This window comes from Callionymus lyra, chromosome 12 (genome assembly GCF_982586985.1).
Source record: "Callionymus lyra chromosome 12, fCalLyr1.hap1.1, whole genome shotgun sequence".
Classification (NCBI taxonomy): Eukaryota; Metazoa; Chordata; class Actinopteri; order Syngnathiformes; family Callionymidae; genus Callionymus; species Callionymus lyra.
This window is the reverse complement of record NC_141829.1, coordinates 11,125,217-11,148,435: the sequence shown is the minus strand read 5'-3', so window position 1 is coordinate 11,148,435 and position 23,219 is coordinate 11,125,217. Positions and strand designations below refer to the sequence as shown.

Below are 23,219 nucleotides of genomic sequence, written 5' to 3'. Positions count from 1 at the left end.
CTGCGACAGGATGATAAACGCAGCAGCAGAAAGATTCCTATTTTCATTCCTGCACAGGATTGAGTCAGAGTTTCCATCTGGAAAACATGGAACCGAGGGTTCCTGAGTTTACTTCCCTCAGACTCATGTTGAAGTGAGATTTTGAAAGACTGTAACCAAATATTGATGCTTTTTAAACAGAATCACGCTGTGACACCACAAATCTTTTCTGTGTCTGACCTTATATGACCTCATATTCAGAATCAGCATGTAAGGAAGTGACGAGTCAGCAAACCTTGAACTTCTTCATCAAAGTCAAAGTGAACTAATGACCTGTGACCTTATGATACATTATTACAACTCTGCATATTTGTTTATAAAGAATGTTTAGATGTTTTTTCTCCTGTTTTGAATTAAAGAATATATACTTTTTAATTGTTTGTACTGTGGCTACTTTCAGTTATCTTACCTAGACCATATTCAGCAATAATAAATTACATTATTTTATCTATATTTTATAAGAAAACATTCAGAGATTTAAAACAAAGTATGAAATGTATCGATACAAAACATAGATGAATAACTAAAGTGAAAGAAATCTAAAGTGAGAGACAGAAGCATTTATTTTTTTTACACTCTTTTGTAATTGTAACTAATGTGTCGATTTTAAGTGTGTCTTAAACATATGTTGGACACTATTGTGTCATCAGTGTCTGTTTGTACAAAACTCTCATTTCCTTTAAATATTTACATTAGAAAATTATCTTAAGCCCCGCCCACTTCATCTGGAGGTGAAATCTTGTTGACCATAGTCCATAGTTGGTCACCGCGCATCATCAATCCCAGAAGTCTCCATCTCCAAGGGACTCGTTGTATAAAAAAGCGGGGCGTGATTACAGCCGGCTGGAGGAGGAGTGAAGCCATTATTATGTCATAATGGACTCTGGTAACCTCTCATTCGCCCAGATTTCAGACGGGGGAGAACTTTATATAGTACTTAGTTGAAAACATGGTCACGATGAGAGAATTACTGCATCTTGATGAGGAATAGAGGAAGAAACATGTGAGTCAGGAGAGATGGAGTTTCACAAAAGTTGACCTTTCATTTATAGTTTGGTTCTGCCAGTATTAATTTGGGGGATGCATTTTTCAAGTGTACAGAAAGAATTTCATTCTTTAAGTATTATTCAGTAGACATTTGAGTCTCTGAGTTGCATTTTGAGTCAGTATAATTTGTCATTTTTTTTGTGTATGTAATAGACTTGAAGAGACTTAAAAAAAAGTCAAAGATACAATTTTGTTTCGTCAGTATTATTTGGCATAATTTTCTGAGTTGAGTTCTCTTAGTATTGTTTTGGGGCTTAATTGTGTCTGTGTGAGAGGTGAGTTAGACTGCAGAGGGAAAATTAAGACCAAATGAGGGATAGAAGTATGCTTTTCGGTCTGATTACTACCGGTCAAAACCAGTGCCATTATGGTACAGAGTGACCACAGAACCAACTACCATGACGCAATACTATATGAAGATCCTTAAACTGCTTTAAAACACACTGAGTGTTGTTGTAAAGCATAAAAATGTTCAAACAAAATGTATTTGAGAATAAAAGACTCTTTCTAACATCAATAGGTGATGATTTAATGTTATTCTTTGTTTCATCGTAAGATCAAGAGTTCATCCTGAGTGCACTACAACCTGACAGAATCAGAGACAGCAATCATGCAATATTCAGATGAAAGCTGCTCTCGACAGTGAAAGACTTGCTCTGTGTTCCGACGAAGAGTTGCAGTTGAAAGCAGAACTCCTCCCTGAGAGCGTCTGCTGCGTCCCTGGAGTCACCGACGCTTGTGAAACAACAGCTCATAAATATATACACAGCAAAAACTCACTCCAGCGTCTTGTGAATTCAGGCTAAAGGTTGGAGAAACAAGAAAACCAGATGTGAGCCGTTGGTTTAGGAGAACAGTTGGTACTTCTCGAAGCTAAACTAAACAAACTTATCAACCACAACCACTGTGTTGCACAAGACAGTTACACAACGTGTTTAACACATTCATAAACACATCGTCGTACGATAAACACGACCAAAGAGCAGCTTGCTCGTCCTGAAATGACGTTGAAGCGGAAAAAAACAGATTCATTTGTTTAGAAAAGACAATTAAACACAATAAATCAAAGTTTTAAAGTTGTTTTCATCTATTAATCATGAAAAATAAAAGAGACAAATGACTGAAGAACACGACTCCATGATCTTCATTATAAAATCCATTCTAATGAGAATTCCAACAATGCCTTTTTCCAAAGAAAGTTTCCATCAGTGACATGGTCCGGTGCAGCTGAGCTACTCTAATCCTCTGCATGAGCGCTCGAGTGTGTCCACGTTACGTCTCGTTCAATCAAGGTTGTGGCCCGAGAACGCCGGAGGTCAGCCTGTGAAAAGCAAGCGCAGGGTCGCCTCGCCGGGAAGTCTTTGTTCCTTCGCTCCTGAGGGATTACATCCTACATCTCACAATGGTTTTTACCCAATTGTTTGACCCGTTCTTAGCCCTTTTTTCATCTCTGTCGTGAAAAATTCAAATTCATGCGGCCCTCAGGAGGTCAGAGTAGAACATAGACATTATTTCCAACAGCAGTTTATTATTGTATTAACTCTATATATACGGTATGTATATTATTTTCATTTTCTGATTTTTTTGTTTTTACTTTTATGAAAATTTCTTGCCCGTCGAAATTATTGACATCATATTTAGAGAAATAAGTTATTTTCTTATCAGTTTCTTTTACATGAAAGGTTTATAAAAGTGTTTTTACATAGCCAGGTTTATTTTATGCTGATATTTCTTTCTTTACTATTGTTGCTTGCTTTGTTTTTTCAAAGTTTTTCTGTCATATTTAAGCTCTTCGCTCCTCTCCTTTGGATTGGCGGCCCCTCACAACAGTCACAGTATTTAATGTGGCCCCAGAGGAAATTTAATTGCCCACCCCTGCCCTAGAGGAAATAAACGTCTTTCATATTAAGAGACGCACATTTGTCATTTATGTATTTATTTTTTTGCTATCATCCATTATCTAGAAAATTGAAAGATTTTCACGTGTTTTAGATTACTTAAAATGGAAAGTTTAATCAAAATTTCCACTGATTTACAATCAATGACTTCCATACATATGTTCTAAAGGATGGAGACTATTTCCCCGAAAATCTCATAACATTTGAATGTAGAATTTTAGAGATATTGACAATTAAAACATTGCATTTTAACTTTGAGGTGCATATGGCTTAGTCAAAGTTGACAGGTTTGTAATGGAATAAATAAATAACATTAACAAGTTACGATCAATAATTCCCTCAGATCTCTTCTAGAGGATGTAAACTACCAGCTCACAATATTAATAACGTATGTATGTAGCATTTCTTCTGCTTTTTATCATTAAAAATATCATATTTAAGCTGTGACGCTTATATGGAGATGTCAGGTTTATGATGATATAAATCAATAACTATACCAAGTTACAACTAATGACTACCTCAGATCTATTCTAGAAGACACAGACTACTATCACAGAAAATAATAAATAAATTAAATCCAGGGATTAATAATGAAATCACCATATTTTAGTCATATGACATTCTGAAGATGACAGGTTTATGATGGTAGCAGGGAGTCGACGACATCATTCTTATAAATACTATAGACCGACATTTAAAATGGACATTTTTTTTGCAGAGCACGTCATGACACTCAAATCTCCCTCTTGTCATTGTCATGTTCATTTTGATTAAACTACTGATCCTGAAATCCAAAGTTGAAAGTTATGTATGTGCTTAGTATGTGCTCTAAGACTAGAGCCAATAAGAAATCAGAATACTGGCGTTTGTGCGTCTCAAGACTTCTATTAAACACACTAAGGCTATTTTCTGCTCTTCCCTCGGACTTTAAAGCCACCAATGTAGGTTAAACGAGTATTTTTCTTTATCTAAAACTATGTCTGTGTCTCTTATGTTTCCTCTAGTTTCTTAAAATCACCTTGTCTTCGATGCTAATAGTTAGCTTTTCGGTACAGCTGCTAACGGCTAGCATGGTTGCGGCAGTTAGCAACATTAGCATCATCAATAATTCTACTTTAAACTTTAAAAAGGTACATTTTTTCGAACAAAGCTCCTTTTTATTTTCACAAATCCACTATTATTTCCACATTATTGCTAGAAGAATGTTTTAGTTTTTTAGATTTATAGATTTTTTTAACAGTATTTATTTAAATATTAATCTCACCATTTTCTTCTGGACAAATTTCACTTATTTAACCATGCAACCTGGGGAATTGAGATATTGTGAAAGAAGTTTTTAAAAGTTAAACATTTTTGTCTTCATAATTCCAATTTAAGTCTGTAGTCCATCAAACTGTTTATGTAACATTCAGTGACTTTATATAAACGTCTTGATTCAGTTACATGGTTTATTTCAGGATGTATAAACACAAATCTATTCATTTGATATTTTAAGTGTAAAAGGTCAGCATCAACTACCTGTCATGGAAAGCTAAATTCATAACAGCTGCATTATTTCTCATATTATTTCCTTTGTTTTCCTGAAGGTTTGAGTGCAGCCAAGCTGCTGAGGTCCAGCGGACTCAACCCAGTGGTCCTGGAGGCTCGAGACAGAGTTGGTGGACGAACCTTCACCGCCAGGGTAAGAAAAATCCTTCAAATGTGTTTCGATAGAAGTTTTAATGTCTGGGAAAGTTAAGTGTTTATGTTAATATTACTATAAATAGTTGTTTATGCCCCCATATTATACTGATGAAACAAAATTCTCTCTTTGACTTTTTTTAGTCTGTTCAAGTCTTTTAAATGAGAAAATGTTCCAAATAATAATGAAAGTCAGAGACTGTTACATTTGAATCAAATACCTAAGAATTACACTAAAAGAAATAAATGTATCCCAAAATCAAAAAGCAAAAATATTTATTTTGTAATAGTGTCTGATAAATACGAAGTTTCATATGATGGGTAGGTGATGAAGGAACTCAACATAAGTTAATTTAAAAGGATAAAAGAATTACATTTAATATGTTAAAAAAAAAAATTGTTTTGTGAAAATGTGTATTATGATATTATATAAAGCATTTAAAGCTAGAGTATAATTTTGTTTTGTTAGTTTGTTGAAAAAGAATAGATAAAATAAAAATAAAATACTAAAATATACTGTATATGTTTTGAATAAGAATAACTCGTATTTTGTTTAGTATTTTAAGTTATCATAATTGTTAATATGAGGATTTCCAGGTTAAGGTTTTAGAAGTATAAGAGTGTCTGTTTTTAATAGGTAAAAATGTTGGTTTATTTTAATAAGGAATTATCCAAACTGTTGTACTGTTATATTCCCATTATTTACCATAAATATCTATTTATTTTCAGAATGAAAAGGTGAAGTGGGTCGACCTGGGCGGGGCTTACATTGGACCGACTCAGAACCGCATCCTAAGGCTGGCCACGGAGTACGATATCAAGACCTACAAAGTCAACGAGGAGGAGAAGTTGATCCATTACATCAACGTAAGTTTGCAATTTCAAATCAAAACAGTGGGATATGCTTGACCACACAAGCGCACCATAGGTTCTTATCAGTATTATCTTGACCTTTAAAGTATATACTTTATTGAATATTGTTTTGATTGTTTAAGCGCTTTGTGACCCTGGTCTGGAAAAGCGCTATATAAGTAAAAAATACTTACTTACTTACTTACTTACTTACTTGAATCAAACTGACTAATGTTTAACAATAAAAGCCTATAAAAGTTGAATTCACTTCTGCCCCAGAGCAATGAACATTGATTTTATAAGATGCTAGGCCACGTTTATGTAACAGACAATAGAGTTGTGAAGTACATTTTTCAAAGCAAGTGTGCGTCAGGCAAGAACACAACTGTGTATCTCAAGCTTAGTCACAGACTTTTATTCCTGTTTTACACCCCAAAAGAAAAAAAAAACATTTTGAGATAAACCACTTATTACTACTAATTTAATAATTAATTCAAATTTTATTTTTATTTAATATAGCAAGGAAATTGAAAACAAGTAATTTCATGGTGAAATTATTCTTTGGGTGTTTATCTACTTTCATATATTTATTAAATGTATTTTTATTTGTTACTCACATCCAAAATCTAATTTTTAAACTGGAACTTTTTGATAAGGTCTTGTTTTTGTTATTGTTTTGTTTTTTAACCCCTTTTCCTTGGTTAATACAAAACAGAGGTGGTTAGAAACCTCTCACAAACATTGCTTTGCTAGCTTTGAACATAAACAGTTTAATAGTCCAGTCCAGGGCAGTCCAACTCAAATAAACAAAAGACCGAAATTTGTGAAAAGATGAAGTTGTATTGATCACAACAGATGCTAGTTTACAATGCTAACTATTTGATCACGAGAGATGCTAGTTTACAATGCTAACTATTTGATCATGACAGATACCAGTTTACGATGCTAACTATTTCATCATAGAGATGCTAGTTTATAATGCTTAGAATTTGATTGTGACAGATGCTAATTTACAATGCTAACTATTTGATCATGACAGATGCTAGTTTACAATGCTAACTATTTGATCATGACAGATGGTAGTTTACAATGCTAACTATTTGATCATGAGAGATGCTAGTTTACAATGCTAACTGTTTGATCATGACAGATGCTAGTTTACAATGCTAACTATTTGATCATGAGAGATGCGAGTTTACAATGCTAACAATTTGTGCATGACAGATTCTAGTTTACACTTTAAACAATTTGATCGTGACAAATTCTAGTTAACATTTTAAACAATTTGATAAGGCTAGTTTACAATGCTAACAAGTTGATCATGACAAATGCTAGTTTAAACTTTAAACAATTTGGCTCATGACAAATGCTAGTTTACACTTGATAATGCTAGTTTACAATGCTAACAATTTGAGCATGACAGATGCTAGTTTAAACCTGAAACAATTTGATAATTATAGTTTATAATGCTAACAATTTAATCATGACAGATGCTAGTTTATGATGCTATATACTTATACTTATGCTATATTTAGCTTATTATCATAAAAAGGAAGTATGACTGCGATACTGTCTTTAGTCCTATCGTAACTACGGACTTCAGATAAACTTCTTTTGAAGTTAAAATCTTTGACAACTTTTTCCTCTAAAAGCCATGATTTTTAAGAAGATTTAAAATTTTAAAATTTGAAGCCACGGTGGAAAATCCACTTTGCCATCATTACACAAGCGTGAGCGAGGAAACCTGGCATCTTCCAGTCAGCGTCCTCCTTCTCCACTGCAGCATTAGTGACTGTAGATGTTCATCGCCGCCGCGGGGCGAGCGTCTAATGCACTGTCGCTGCTGTGAGTGCTGGAGACGACAGATAGACGGAGAGCAGGCGAAACAGACGGTGCGGCCATGTTGGCTTTCAATTCCTCCCACTGATATCTGGTCGGAGTGGGTGCTTCGCTGACCCTAACCCTGTTCCTCCACCTGATTTGATTTCCACCGAGCGTCCATGTCCTCCGCTGTAAATCAGTGCAGCTCCAAATGCGTCTGGCTGCTTCCTGTGTTCGAGTTTTCCCCCCTCGTCTGTTTTTGTCTTTAAATCACATCTATGTTGATGGTAGAAGATACTAAAGGAAGTTCCTCTTCCTTCGCTTTCTCTCGGCAACCGTCGTCATCTTCAGGTGTCTCAAAGGAAAACATCTGGTGAGGATAAAAACTAAAATAACAGTATAATATTAGCGATATTCCATCATCATGAGGCAGATTCAGCAGCTTCTTTGACCTACTTTTGCTGGTCTGTCAAATGTCACTGGTCATGATTGGCTCAGTGGTGCGAACTCGCTTGCTTTGGTCTGGTCTGTATTTGACGCCTCATCTTTTCACACGTTCATGTTGTCCATGTTGGTGTTTAAGACTCGCACTAAGACTGGGATGCACTCTCTTGGTGGAGGGTTGTCATGGCAACGTGGTTTTCGTTGAGCTCAGCGATTTTTTTGTTTGTTCAGGTGCTGTAAAAACGACGCCCAGTAGGTTTGTGTTGCGTAACAGCTCGTCTGCTGAGGCTGCTTTGATATTTTGTTTCGTTCAGAGAACTTAAAAGTATGAATACAATTGAAAGACGTTGTTGAAAAGTATGACTTTTTGCCTCAGTATTTGTAGTCTTTAAAGTCCATCATCTGCAGTCGTCAGTACCTTTTGATCGATTTACTTTAAACTATTTACATATAAATTCACTTATATTTCTGTTCTGTTTGCAACTGATCATAGTATTATATAATAACATCTCTCTGCTGTGTTTTTAAACGGTTGCCAAGCAACGGAATTTCATTGCCGGTTTCACTGCTCTGTTTTCTGTGCAATGACAATAAAAGAAATTCTAAAGTCTAAAGTCTAAAATAATGAAATCACAAGTATTTTGGGGTCAAAACCAAGGTTACATTTTTAACCATTTACTGTCTCTAAATTTTGCTAAATTTTCGTTGACTTTTCCCTACTTATTATATGAATAAATCGTCATTATTATACTTTTTTATTTTAGACTTTCAATAGCGTGTCACCCTTTTTTTCAGACAACAAATAAACAAAAAGTGTTTAAATTTTTTTTAATATTTTACTGTATTTGGAGGTGGATAATTATTAGTGATGGTCTGATGAAGCTTCATGAAGCAGTGTCATTATGTTCAATAATAATGCTCTGCACTATTTTCCTTTGTTTTAAACAATGATTTTTAAAACTGATGGCGCCACCTACTGACCTCTAAACAACATGACACTGTTTCATGAAGCTCCATCCGCCCATCACTAACAATTATCACATAATTTCTCATTTAAAGTAATTTGAAAACAGAACCAAGCTGTGACGTGTTGAGTCAGAACTTCATAAGAAAATCTCAACATGCTTCTCCTGTGATATGTTGACTCTAAAGAACCAGGCGGAGATATTTAAGGGTCGCAGGACGTAACTAAATAAAGGCAACGGAGAGACTCCGACAACTTCCTCCATTTGTCATCCTGACGGCGTCTGCATTGCTTCACTGCGAACATAAACCAGGATGTGAGGTGGACTCAGTGAGCAGCTTCCAAAGAAGCCCCCCCCCCCAGACGCCTAATCAGCTTTCACCAAACTGATGGTAATCCCAAAGACCAGAGCTGGTTTCCCTTTATCAGCCGACGATCGGGTCTGAAGGACAGCTGCGGCTCTCAGGGTTTATTAATGAAGCTTCGGACGCAGAAAAACAGGCTTTTCATTAAACACCAGCGTTTCTTCTGCGGAGAGCGACGCGAACAAGACGTCCATTATCTTTATGGCGGGAGGACGATATGGCTGTCACGAGGTCGAGCTGTTGCAGTGGATCGCACGGCTCAAAAGTCAGATCTCTTCATTTACCTGCTGACATAAACTTCACTAGTATCAGCCTCTAGTATCAATGGTTCAACTGCAGCTCAGCGTCATTTGATATCTCTATTAACAAATCACTCTCTTGTCATCATTTATATAAGTGTGTTTCATAATCGTTGTTCCATTGATTAAATCCAGCAGTGTGAAAAATACACCACCCTGTTACCATATGTAACATTAAAATAGTTAGCATTGTAAACTAGCATCTGTCATGATCAAAAAGTTAGTGTTGTTAACTAGCATCTCTCATGATGAAATAGTTAGCATTTTAAACTAGCATATGTAACATTAAAATAGTTAGTACTGTAAACTAGCATATGTAACATTCAAATAGTTTGCATTGTAAACTAGCATATATAACATTCAAATAGTAAACATTGTAAACTAGCATATATAACATTCAAATAGTAAGCATCGTAAACTAGCATATGTAACATTCAAATAGTTTGCATTGTAAACTAGCATATATAACATTCAAATAGTAAACATTGTAAACTAGCATATGTAACATTCAAATAGTAAACATCGTAAACTAGCATATGTAACATTCAAATAGTAAACATCGTAAACTAGCATATGTAACATTCAAATAGTAAACATCGTAAACTAGCATATGTAACATTCAAATAGTAAGCATCGTAAACTAGCATATGTAACATTCAAATAGTAAACATTGTAAACTAGCATATGTAACATTCAAATAGTAAACATTGTAAACTAGCATATGTAACATTCAAATAGTAAACATTGTAAACTAGCATATGTAACATTCAAATAGTAAACATTGTAAACTAGCATATGTAACATTCAAATAGTAAACATTGTAAACTAGCATATGTAACATTCAAATAGTAAACATTGTAAACTAGCATATGTAACATTCAAATAGTTAGGATTGTAAACTAGCATATGTAATAACATTGAAATAGTTAGCATTGTAAACTAGCATATGTAACATTCAAATAGTTCGCATTGTAAACTAGCATATGTAACATTCAAATAGTAAACATTGTAAACTAGCATATGTAACATTCAAATAGTAAGCATTGTAAACTAGCATATGTAACATTCAAATAGTTAGGATTGTAAACTAGCATATGTAACATTCAAATAGTTCGCATTGTAAACTAGCATATGTAACATTCAAATAGTTCGCATTGTAAACTAGCATATGTAATATTCAAATAGTTCGCATTGTAAACTAGCATATGTAACATTCAAATAGTTCGCATTGTAAACTAGCATATGTAACATTCAAATAGTAAACATTGTAAACTAGCATATGTAACATTAAAATAGTTTGCATTGTAAACTAGCATAAGTAACATTAAAATAGTTAGTAACGTAAACTAGCATCTGTCATGATCAAAAAGTTAGTGTTGTTAACTAGCATCTCTCATGATGAAATAGTTTGCATTGTAAACTAGCATATGTAACATTCAAATAGTAAGCATCGTTATCTAGCATATGTAACATTCAAATAGTAAGCATCGTTATCTAGCATATGTAACATTCAAATAGTAAGCATCGTTATCTAGCATATGTAACATTCAAATAGTTTGCATTGTAAACGAGCACATGTAACATTAAAATAGTTAGCACTGTAAACTACCATCTGTCATGATCAAAAAGTTAGTGTTGTTAACTAGCATCTCTCATGATGAAATAGTTAGCATTGTAAACTAGCATATGTAAGATTCAAATAGTTAGCATTGTAAACTAGCATCTGTTATAATCAAATAGTAAGCATCGTTAACTAACTTTAAAAGTCTATTTGGTGATTTAAAAGCGTAAAATAAAACCTAGTTCTACTGCAAATACTTAACTTAATTTTATATATCTTTCCATACCTATATCTATATACAGTATAAATATATATATCTATATCTATATCTATAACTGTATACACTATATATATATATATATATATATATATACAGTATAGTGTATGTAACATAATAGAGGCTACATGAGAACCTTATCTAAGGAAACATAGATCAACAACCAAATACTGTAAGTGCAGAACCAGGAAATAGCAGCGCGACTGATGTTTCTGAGAGGAATTTAGAGACTTCCTGTCCTAGTATGTTCACCTCACACACATTCAATGGTCACACAGTTATTTTGTTTGTCCAGCAAATGAAATTTAGTCCAGCTGAAGACACACACTCTCTCACACACACACACACACACACACACACACACACACACACACACACACACACACACACACACACACGTGGGCATCCGCAGGCTGTGTGGACTTTGAGCAAACCGTCATGGAGTTATGTAACATATTTAAAATGAATCGCTCAGACTTTTGATCACACAAACACACACACACACACATACACACACACACACACACAAAGACAAACATGCAAAATACAAATACACACTCAAACACGCACACGCAGGTATGCACAGACATAAACATACACAACAGCATACACAAATAAACGTACACACTCAAACACTCGCATGTGTAGCCGCACACACATACAATAACACACACATTCTCCAAAATACATACACACATACGGCTGTACACACGCTTTCTAACACAGATACCACACAGGCATGGAAACACTCAATCAAGCAAGCACAAATACACATGCACACACACACACACGCACCAACATACTAGCAAACACACACTCACTTACACACATACAATGCTCACATATACAGTACACAAACATTAATACACACTCAAATACACACCAGCAAAGACACAGATATACTCACATACACACTTATGGGCATGCACACAATCACTAACACACATACTGTACATAGGCAAGAACACACAGCCAAACACACACTTACCCGAACACACAAACACACAAACAACACACCTCGCACATTCAGGTTGTCTATTATACTATAAGATATTCCTTCTTCTCTCCACATTGTTCTCAGTTAGTAGTTATACCTTATGGCTGTGTTTGTGCATCTACTGCTTTCACTACTATTGAATTAAAGTATTAAAACAACTTCATTTTTTTTTCTCAAGCGTTGAACCTGCTCAGATACAAATGCATGAAACATGAAAAAACACTTACTGCTCTGTGATGTGGAAGCTCTGGTGCATCATCTCCACCCACCGAGTCCTTCACCAGCATGGAAACACATGGTCCATAGCGACCAACATTTCTCAGCTCTGCCTATAGAAAGAGCTCAGATAAGGCTTGTTATCTGCGTTTTACGGCCACAAAACACAAAGATATTAGTCGCTGTTGTTAGTGTTATGAGTCTTGATGTCTGATAAGTAACCGGTGACTCTGATAAGATCTGCTACATAAACAAGTAGGGAGTTTAAAACAAAGATTTTAGGGGCTTTAAAACATTTTTTAATCGATAATAGAACGTGATTTAAACAATTGTATTATAAATTACAGTAGATGTTATTGCATCATAGTAAATTGTTTGTTAATTTGCTGTGTAATTATTGTTAATTCCTAGAAAAAAAACGTTGAGATAAGAGTAACCGAAGTGATTATTGTGCTGCTGTAAAATGTCCTGAAGTGAACTCATCAGTAATTTAGGGGTAAAGTACAAACTCAACTGTTGAGATCTTATCTGGCATCTGGCAAAACTAGCATCTGTCGTGATCAAATAGTTAGCATTGTAAACTAGCATCTGTTATAATCAAACAGTTAGCATTGTAAACTAGCATCCGTCATGATCAAATAGTTAGCTTTGTAAACTAGCATATGTAACATTCAAATAGTTAGCATTGTAAACTAGCATCTGTCATGATAAACTTGTTAGCATTGTAAACTAGCATCTGTTATAATCAAATAGTTAGTGTTGTAAACTAGCATATCTCATGATCAAATAATTAGCATTGTAAACTAACAAATGTAACATTCAAATAGTTAGCAATGTATACTAGCATCTGTCACAATCAAATTCTTAGCATTGTAAACTAGCATCTCTAATGATCAAATAGTTAGCATTGTAAACTAACATATGTAACATTCAAATTGCTAGCATTGTAAACGAGCATTTATGACATTCAAATAGTAAGCATTGTCAACGAGCATATGTAACATTAAAATAGTTAGCACTGTAAACTAGCATCTGTCATGATCAAAAAGTTAGTGTTGTTAACTAGCATCTCTCATGATGAAATAGTTAGAATTGTAAACTAGCATATGTAACATTCAAATAGTTAGCATTGTAAACTAGCATATGTAACATTCAAATAGTTAGCACTGTAAACTAGCATCTGTCATGATCAAAAAGTTAGTGTTGTTAACTAGCATCTCTCATGATGAAATAATTAGAATTGTAAACTAGCATATGTAACATTCAAATAGTTAGCATTGTAAACTAGCATATGTAACATTCAAATAGTTAGCATTGTAAACTAGCATCTGTTATAATCAAACAGTTAGCATTGTAAACTAGCATCCGTCATGATCAAATAGTTAGCTTTGTAAACTAGCATATATGTAACGTTCAAATAGTTAGCATTGTAAACTAGCATCTGTCATGATAAACTTGTTAGCATTGTAAACTAGCATCTGTTATAATCAAATAGTTAGTGTTGTAAACTAGCATATCTCATGATCAAATAATTAGCATTGTAAACTAACAAATGTAACATTCAAATAGTTAGCATTGTAAACTAGCATATGTTGCATTCAAAAAGTTAGCATTGTAAACTAGCATGATCACTAAGTATTTGTCTTTGTGTCTCCAGGGTAAGTCTCGCGCCTTCAAAGGCTCCTTCCCTCCCTATTGGAACCCCCTCGTCAGTCTGGACCTGAACCATCTCTTCAGAACCATTGATAAAATGGGTGAAGAGGTATTCACAATATCTCCGAAGCATCACACACTTTGGTGTCTGGAATGATCTTCACTGTGACTTAGATCCCCAGAGAGGCCCCCTGGAAGGCCCCCCACGCTGAAGAGTGGGACAATATGTCCATGGCTAACCTTCTGGATAAGCTGTGCTGGACCAGGTAACTGTTGGGATCACCACTTGAAGTGTCTTTTCTCTGACTCTGATCATCTTTTAAGACCGGTCCGAGACTTTGCCACTCTGTTCGTCAACGTGAACGTGACCTCTGAACCCCACGAGGTGTCGGCGCTCTGGTTCCTCTGGTACATCAAACAGTGTGGAGGAACCATGAGGATCTTCTCCACCACCAACGGAGGACAGGTATGAAGAAATAGATGAACTTGCTTAGGTTTCCAACAAGATGCACCATGATCAAATAGTTAGCATTGTAAACTAGCATCTCTCATGATCAAATAGTTAGCATTGTAAACTAGCGTCTCTCATGATCAAATAGTTAGCATTGTAAACTAGCGTCTCTCATGATGAAATAATTAGCGTTGTAAACTAGCATCTGTCATGATCAAATAGTTAGCATTTTAAACTAGAATCTGTCATGATGAAATAGTTAGCATTGTAAACTAGCATCTCTCATGATCAAATAGTTAGCATTGTAAACTAGCGTCTCTCATGATGAAATAATTAGCGTTGTAAACTAGCATCTGTCATGATCAAATAGTTAGCATTTTAAACTAGAATCTGTCATGATCAAATAGTTAGCATTGTAAACTAGCGTCTCTCATGATCAAATAGTTAGCATTGTAAACTAGCGTCTCTCATGATGAAATAATTAGCGTTGTAAACTAGCATCTGTCATGATCAAATAGTTAGCATTTTAAACTAGAATCTGTCATGATCAAATAGTTAGCATTGTAAACTAGCGTCTCTCATGATCAAATAGTTAGCATTGTAAACTAGCGTCTCTCATGATGAAATAATTAGCGTTGTAAACTAGCATCTGTCATGATCAAATAGTTAGCATTTTAAACTAGAATCTGTCATGATGAAATAGTTAGCATTGTAAACTAGCATCTCTCATGATCAAATAGTTAGCATTGTAAACTAGCATCTCTCATGATCTAATTGTTAGCATTGTAAACTAGCATTTGTCAAGATCAAACATTTAGCATTGTTAACTAGCATCTCTTATGATCAAAAAGTTAGTATTGTAAACTAGCATTTCCCATGATCAAATCTTGTTAGCATTGTAAACTAGTATCTTTTATGATCATCTCGTTAGCATTTTAAACTAGCATCTTTTATGATCATCTTGTTAGCATTGTATACTAGCATCTTTTATGAAAATCTTGTTAGCATGGTAAACTAGCATCTTTTATGATCAACTTGTTAGCATTGTAAACTAGACTCTTTTATGATCATCTTGTTAGCATTTTAAACTAGACTCTTTTATGATCATCTTGTTAGCATTTTAAACTAACATATTTTATGATAATCTTCTTAGCATTGTAAACTAGCATCTTTTATGATCATATTGTTATCATTGTAAACTAGCATATTTTATGATCAACTTGTTAGCATTGTAAACTAGCATATTTTATGATCAACTTGTTAGCATTGTAAACTAGCATCTTTTATGATCATATTGTTATCATTGTAAACTAGCATCTTTTATGATCAACTTGTTAGCATTGTAAAATAGCATCTTTTATGATCATCTTGTTAGCATTGTAAACTCCACCACCAACAGAGAAAATAGATTAACTAGTTTTGAAGGTTATCAACAACATAATGAACCATGATGTAAATGTCATATCATTGTTAAAGTTAAGCTACTCTTCACTCCGAGCTCTTCTTCCTCTTAAACCCATGTATCTTAAAACGGAAAAAGAACGACTTGACAGGTGATAATTATTCTGTCGGCAAGTGCGCTCTAGTAACACAGTGAATACTGTTTCGGGATAAGCAGCAAGTATTCTCTCTTGTGAACGAAACTGACACGATTAATTCGACGTAATCATCAGGATTAGTCGGGTGTCATCGCTCCTCAATCCCAACACTCCCTGAGATTCACATTCAAGACGAACAACATGGAACCCTGCAGCCACTTGAAGCAGCTTCCCCCCCTTTTTTCTTTTTCTTCTTCTTCCCCCTGAGCTTGACAAAAGCTGTTTTGGAGAAGGCAGCACATTCTCGCCACCAGATTGTGTGTTTAGCTGAAAGGGCCCTGTTGCCATGACTACAGATCAACTGGGAAAATCCTGAGAAGGGTTATCTTTTCTCTTGAATGACATTCAGGTTCGTGAAGGAAATCCTGTTAATGCAAGATTAGTCGTTTTGATGATGGACAGGAGTTAACGCTTGTATGACTGATCCTTTTAGAAGTTTATATTTGAGTGTCTTTATTTGTATTTCTAAGATCAAATACATTTTAATTTTTCTGGGATTATGCAATAATACTGTGAGACTGTAATGAATGTTGTACTTCATTACATGGTCAATACTCACATTTATGGCCTTTGATTTTATGACAATATATAAGAACATTTCTTGGAATTTTTAGCTGGTTTAAGGACTGGAAACAGTTCTTTAAATAAAAATAATAACCAATCAATGCACGTTTTCAGTAACACTCATGCTTAAATGTTTTTAAACATGGCTGCCCAACTATCTTAACTAAAAATCCATTTTCAACTCATTTTCTAACTCAATAAACCAAACCTGGGCAGAATGTCACAAGGTCATAGTTTGACGAGCTACAAAGATCATTAAAGTATGTTTACGGAGCGAAATTAATTTTGTATTTATTTATTTTTACTAGTCATTACAAATTAAATTGTAAATACAGCTTGTTTTTCTGATTTTCAAGGACTCTCCTAACTCACTCTAATGTTAAAGTCTTTCATCATGACCATGTTTTGAAAACTTTTTACTTTATAAAGTTCTCCCCCCGTCTGAAATCTGGGCGAACAAAAGGTTACGAGAGCGGAGTCAATTATGTTGCAATAATGGCTTCAGTCCTCCTCCTGTCAGCTGTAATCACGTATATACAACAAGTCCCTTGGAGGTGGAGACTTCTGTTATTGATGACAGGCTGTGACAAATTGATGTTTGACCAATCACAGAAGAGTGGGTGTGGTTATGATAAACAAGATTTAATCTCCAGAAGAAAAAAAGGGTTTTCAGTGGCGCTTACTATAATTTTCTAATGTAAATATTTCAATGAAAAGAGAGTTTTGTACCAACAGACACTGATGATACATTAGAGTCCAACATCTGTTTAAGGCTCACTTACAGCTTCTCGCCTGCAGGAGAGAAAGTTTGTCGGCGGCGCCAGTCAGATCAGCGAGTGCATGGCCAGGGAACTGGGCGACCGAGTGAAGCTGGAGTCTCCGGTCTACAGCGTCGACCAGACCAAGGGCATGGTGGAGGTGGAGACGCTGGACAAACAGACGTACAAGGTGAACAAAAGTCTTCAGAAGCAAATATATCATCCACTCACAAAAACTGCAAGAGTCGTTTCTGTCGGTAAATACCTCATACAGTACACAGTTTTACTCAATTTTACGTTTATGGACAGTGGGAGGAAACCAGAGTTCCTAACTTCCACACAAATTGCCTTAAGTAGAAAGCAACCTAAAACTTTTTGATATTTGTATTACTATTATTATGATTTCATTCATGCAAAACAATGACCTGAAAAGGAAGAAAAAAAAATAGAATTTAACTTCAACAGTTTTCATATTCGCTGATGATGAAAACAAAGAGAATGTTGCCCTATACCGCCACCTATTGGACATCCGCTGCAGTTCGGTTATTGAATCTGAGGTTTATCTAGTTTTGTTCATTAAACTATTTTTATATTCCTGTTTTTTAAGCAATATTGAATTATTTTTTGAATAACTGAATTTATATATATAAATGTTGAATCCGTTTTTATAAGTAATTGAATATTTTGTAACAATTAAATAAAATAAAAATATTCCCAAAATATTTAATTTTCTTCAGTTATACCAACATTTTATATTGAATTAACGAAACATATTTATTTGAGAAAATTAATTTTTTCAATATTTGGAATAATAATATCAAACTCTATGTTAGAAGATCAGTCACAAGTAACAATATTTTATATTAAATTATATTGTCAAATGAAAGAATCAACGTTTCAATATAGAAATCAAGTATTAAAAAAATAATTAAACGTTAAAAATAACAATTTAATTCAACCATTCAAAATCTGATGGCACTGATACACTTCCATAGTCAAGGTGTGAAATATAAATTGAATTAAATATATAAATATACAAAGCAACAGCCTTCATTTTTTTTTTTATGTTAGTTTCAAATATTGATTATCAGACCAAACTCGATGTTTCTGTGTTTGTGTTCCAGGCCAAGTACGTGATCCTGGCCACGCCTCCTCCTCTGAACATGAAGATCCACTTCAGCCCAGAGTTGCCTCCTCTGAGGAACCAGCTGATCAGCCGCGTGCCCATGGGCTCGGTCATCAAGTGCATGGTCTACTACAAGGAGAACTTCTGGAGGAAAAAAGGTACGTGACCGACGTCCGAGCGACTGAAGGGATCGTGACCCCGAGCGTCTCCTCAGGTTACTGCGGCGTCATGGCCATCGAGGAGGAGGAGGCGCCCATCGGTCTGACCCTGGACGACACCAAGGATGACGGCAGCTGCCCTTGCATCATGGGGTTCATCCTGGCGCGCAAGTGCAGGAGGCTGGCGTCGCTGACCAAAGAAGAGAGGTAGTGATAGTGGTGTGTAACAGACTGCAGGTCAGATTTAAACCGAAGCGTGTGTCCAGGTTGAAGAAGATCTGTGAGATCTACTCCAGAGTTCTGGGCTCCCCGGAGGCTCTTCATGTGAGTGAAACACCTCAGAATCTCTATGGGAAACCAGACTAAACTTAAAGAACTGTTGTCAGCCGGTGCATTACGAGGAGAAGAACTGGTGCGAGGAGCAATACTCCGGAGGATGCTACACGGCTTACTTCCCCCCCGGGATCCTCACCCAGTTCGCCAGGTACGTCCGCACACCTGGGTCGTGATGTCCCCCCTGGACTAACACCCTGGTCCCTCTCAGGGTCCTGAGGGAGCCCGTGGGCCGCATGTACTTCGCGGGAACAGAGACGGCCACGGAGTGGAGCGGCTACATGGAGGGCGCCGTGCAGGCCGGAGAGAGAGCGGCCCGAGAGGTCAGAGGTCACACATTCAAGATTTCAAATGTTTGACGTGAATCGTTCATTCTGTAGCGACGCCACACAAATATATCATGTTGTGTTTGCAACACTGGCAATAAAAGCTTCAGATTCTAGAATCATAGTCACCCTTGTGGCCAGTAAGTCGAACTACAACACATATTTTTCAAATATATATTTTAGTTCATTATATCTTGTTGTTGAACAAACCTTTAGAATATTAAAATCTAGCAAGAGTTTAAGCCCTTTATCTAATTTAATTATTGTCTATAAGACATCAAATCATGTTTTCCAATATATCATTTAACGGTTATTATTCCTCCTTAAAACATTTTTTTTTTCCTCTTTAATTTCCTTCTCTTTTTTTTTAACAAGCACTTTTAATTATTATTTATGTAGTTTTTGTTTTGTTGTTGTTGTTAATATTATTATTATTATCATTATTATTATTATTATTATTATTATTATTATTATAGTTTTCTATTCTCTTGTCTCTCACATTTATATATTTTATTTATAATATTGGGGTAATAATATCCATTTTTTATACAGTATTTTGCAGAAATACCTTTTAATTCTAATTAATAGTTGGGTTATTTATTTAGGTTTTCACTTATTTAATTGTATAAAGATTTAAAATAGTTTAACTCTATATACAATTATACTCTTTTTTTCCCCTATTATTTATTTATATTTTAATAGTAATTACAAAATAATCCTTAAAACCAACCAACTAATCTAAAGCTTTTTTGGTCATTTATTTTTACTTTAATTGTTTTTATTCTGGGATGTCTAGACTGTCCCTAAAACACAATGAAGCCACGATGACACCTGTTTAAATGTATTAAATGAAAATAATGTGTTTTTTTTATTTCTGTTTTAAATGCAAGATTTGTGACAAGGAACTTCATCTGAGGTTTATTTTTAAATGTATTTTTCTCCACCTCTTAACATCACTTCCTGTTGCAGGTTCTGTGCACGATGGGTAAAATCGGCCACAGTCAGATCTGGCAGACGGAGCCGCCGTGTCCGGTATGTCTAGACCGAGCGTCAGCAGCGACGTCAGGTGAAAGTTCAACTCGTCTCTCTCTCTGCAGTACGTTCCTGCTCTGCCCTTCCACACCACCTTCCTGGAGAGGAACCTTCCTTCGGTCGGAGGACTCCTCAAACTCCTGGGGGTCTCCAGCGTCCTGTCCGTCGCCGCGGCCGCCGGCTTCGTGGCCTACAAGAAGGGCTTGATCCCCCGCTCTTAAGCTGGTCTGATCACCGTGGAGGTCCAGAAGATCCTAAAAACACTGATTGAAATCAACACGTTCCTGATCTGAGACGAATGTGTGCGACGTTCCCGAGTCCAGGTGCTGATCGGAATAACTAGAAATAGAAGGAGAATTAAATGAACCACTTGGTGCTAATGTTGATTTGTACTCGGAAATATTACCATCTTTCACTTGATAGTTGCTGAGTTCTTTCTCGTCTTGAAAAAACTTTATTGGCATCTCTCGCTGTACGAAAAACACCTTTTAAACCCGTGAGCAAACAAAACAAAACTTCGGCTAAATTGATTTTTACTTTTAATTAAAACGTTTGTGTTCAATATTTCTGATTTTCTCCATAAGAAAGTTGATAAATTGGTTATAAACAAATGTACCACTTTGAATTAAAGATAAAGAAGTTTGATAACATCTTTATTAATCAAAATCTATTTGAATTTTTTTTGTGGAGTTAAATAATAATTAAGAATGAGTTTCAATCCTGAACTTGAACCGTATAGTTTATACTCTTTAGCGTTTGAATGTACCTTTTTAATTTTTTTTAAATATTTTTTCTTAAATAAAAACTTTAGAACATAATACTTCGATTTAAAAAAAACAAAACAATCCAACGTTTTTAATTTCTCAGACATGATTGCACCTTGGAACGTAACGTTCTTCGATTTAAAAAATCTGAGTTATGCCACAAATATCTCTTGCGTTTGAAAATTAACTTAAATAAAAATAAAGATAAATAAAAAAGATGTTAACTATCAGGTGAGAGCAGCTTGAATTTAAAAATACGTCTTAAAAAAATGACTAGTTCATGTCCCGAGGACTGTGGTTGTGTCGTTCCAGTGAAGTTTTTGTCGTGCCTTAATGGAAGTCTGTGGTGTTTTTGTATTTTCTCTGAAGTGCCTGTGTGACTCTGAACCCCCCAAAAAAATATCGCGTTGTGGTCGCGCTGGATGTCGAAAGTTCCTTCCAAGTCTTTTCTTTCAAGCTCAAGCTCGTCGTGATGAAGCCATTGAAGCTCAGAGTGAAGATCTTAAATGTTGCCTCTTGTTTAGGGCTCGCATCTCGCTGCCTTTTCGACTCATCCCTTCATCCAATCACAGCCGAATGTTAGGATCAACACTACAATGTAGAGCGAAAACACACCTAAATTAACCATCCCATGATCCTCGCTGAAGACTGTTCCGCTGTCACTTCCTGATCTGTGCTGATTATGATGATCATGTGACCTGCTTGTCGATGTCTTTGTCTTTTAACAATGATGGTGATTTAAAAAAAACAAGGTGGCAAACTGTGAAATAAATCTTGTAAACTGATCTTAATTATGATTCCTGTGGAATTTTTGTGGGGATATATTTGGGTAGAAAATAGAAAGAAAAATAGGAAAATAGTGGCACTTTTTTCTTCTTCAATGATTAGTCTTTTCTAAAGAATAATACCAAAATTAGATATTCATACACTGTAGAAGAATACTTTGAATTAATTGTTTTAACATTACAATGTTAAAGTATTTTTTTTCCAGTACTTACAGGAAAAAAATTTTTTTTAAATATCTTGTAAACGTTGCGTAGTGATGCGAAATACGCATGCGCATTGACCCCAGGATGAACCCACTTAGAGGAAGTTTAGAAGCGCTTTATGTTTTTTTTGTTTTTTTATTATTATTTTAAACAACTCAATACACTTAAACGCCGCGCACAAAAATAATAAAGTATTTTGTTACAAAATTAGACGAACACAATCGCTGTTCGACGTTCGGTAAGTTATATTTATTTTATATTTAAAAGACGACTTCCTACAAATGATTTCGTGTTTGATAGAAAAGGTAAGTTGTGTTCATAGTTTGGTAACGTGTTTATAAGAATACATGCATGTTTTTTTCCCGTTTTATTCTCATATTATTTTGTGTGCAAATGTTGTTTTAGCTGCTTATTTTTTTGTATATTACTAAATGTAGCTAGCTAGCCCACCAGCCAAGCTAACGGCTGTTAACGTCATTCAAATTAAAATATATATATATATACTTTAGGACCTTTTGTGTCGCATTGGGATCAAAATAACTTCTTATTAATTGTTAAGTTAACTGTTTTCTATAATAATAATAATTTTCGTTATTTGCGTTAATTTTCGTTATTTGCGACCAATTTTAAAACAATAAAATAAGTTTAACATTTAATCGATTATATGTCTGTATAATTATCTATATACTGTATGTATATTGTTTTTATTTTCACTTGTTTTGTGTATTGAACTCGATTTAAATTAATTCGTCGGTGGAAGATTTGGCCACAAGAGGGCGTATCGCTGCCACCACATTACATTTTATATTTATTTATTATTACAAAGAACCACTTTTAATTGGAGGATTTTAACTCGTACTTCAAAATATCGTTCCTATTGAGGTTTCTCTGTTGTTAAACTTGTTTTTAATATACATAATAATTATTTTAAAAGCCACATTGAAACTTCAGGAACACATGTCACTATATAGTATTATGGAAATTATATTTGACGATTTATAGTTAAA

At 34.9% G+C, this 23,219-nt stretch overlaps 1 protein-coding gene across 1 annotated transcript in view; it reads left to right on the top strand.

Annotated features, from left to right (window-relative positions):
• Nucleotides 1–22,014, top strand: part of maoa (monoamine oxidase a) — a 29,386-nt gene extending 7,372 nt beyond the window's left edge. Inside the window, exons 2-14 of the mRNA XM_087804357.1 lie at nucleotides 4,571–4,665; nucleotides 5,394–5,531; nucleotides 14,118–14,222; nucleotides 14,288–14,379; nucleotides 14,438–14,579; nucleotides 17,525–17,674; nucleotides 18,609–18,768; nucleotides 18,825–18,975; nucleotides 19,035–19,092; nucleotides 19,155–19,252; nucleotides 19,313–19,424; nucleotides 20,397–20,459; nucleotides 20,525–22,014. Coding sequence (XP_087660483.1) covers nucleotides 4,571–4,665; nucleotides 5,394–5,531; nucleotides 14,118–14,222; nucleotides 14,288–14,379; nucleotides 14,438–14,579; nucleotides 17,525–17,674; nucleotides 18,609–18,768; nucleotides 18,825–18,975; nucleotides 19,035–19,092; nucleotides 19,155–19,252; nucleotides 19,313–19,424; nucleotides 20,397–20,459; nucleotides 20,525–20,680 — 1,520 coding nt within the window. The 3' untranslated portion in view covers nucleotides 20,681–22,014. The remainder of the gene's footprint in view (nucleotides 1–4,570; nucleotides 4,666–5,393; nucleotides 5,532–14,117; nucleotides 14,223–14,287; nucleotides 14,380–14,437; nucleotides 14,580–17,524; nucleotides 17,675–18,608; nucleotides 18,769–18,824; nucleotides 18,976–19,034; nucleotides 19,093–19,154; nucleotides 19,253–19,312; nucleotides 19,425–20,396; nucleotides 20,460–20,524) is intronic.
• The last annotated feature ends 1,205 nt before the right edge of the window (nucleotides 22,015–23,219 follow it).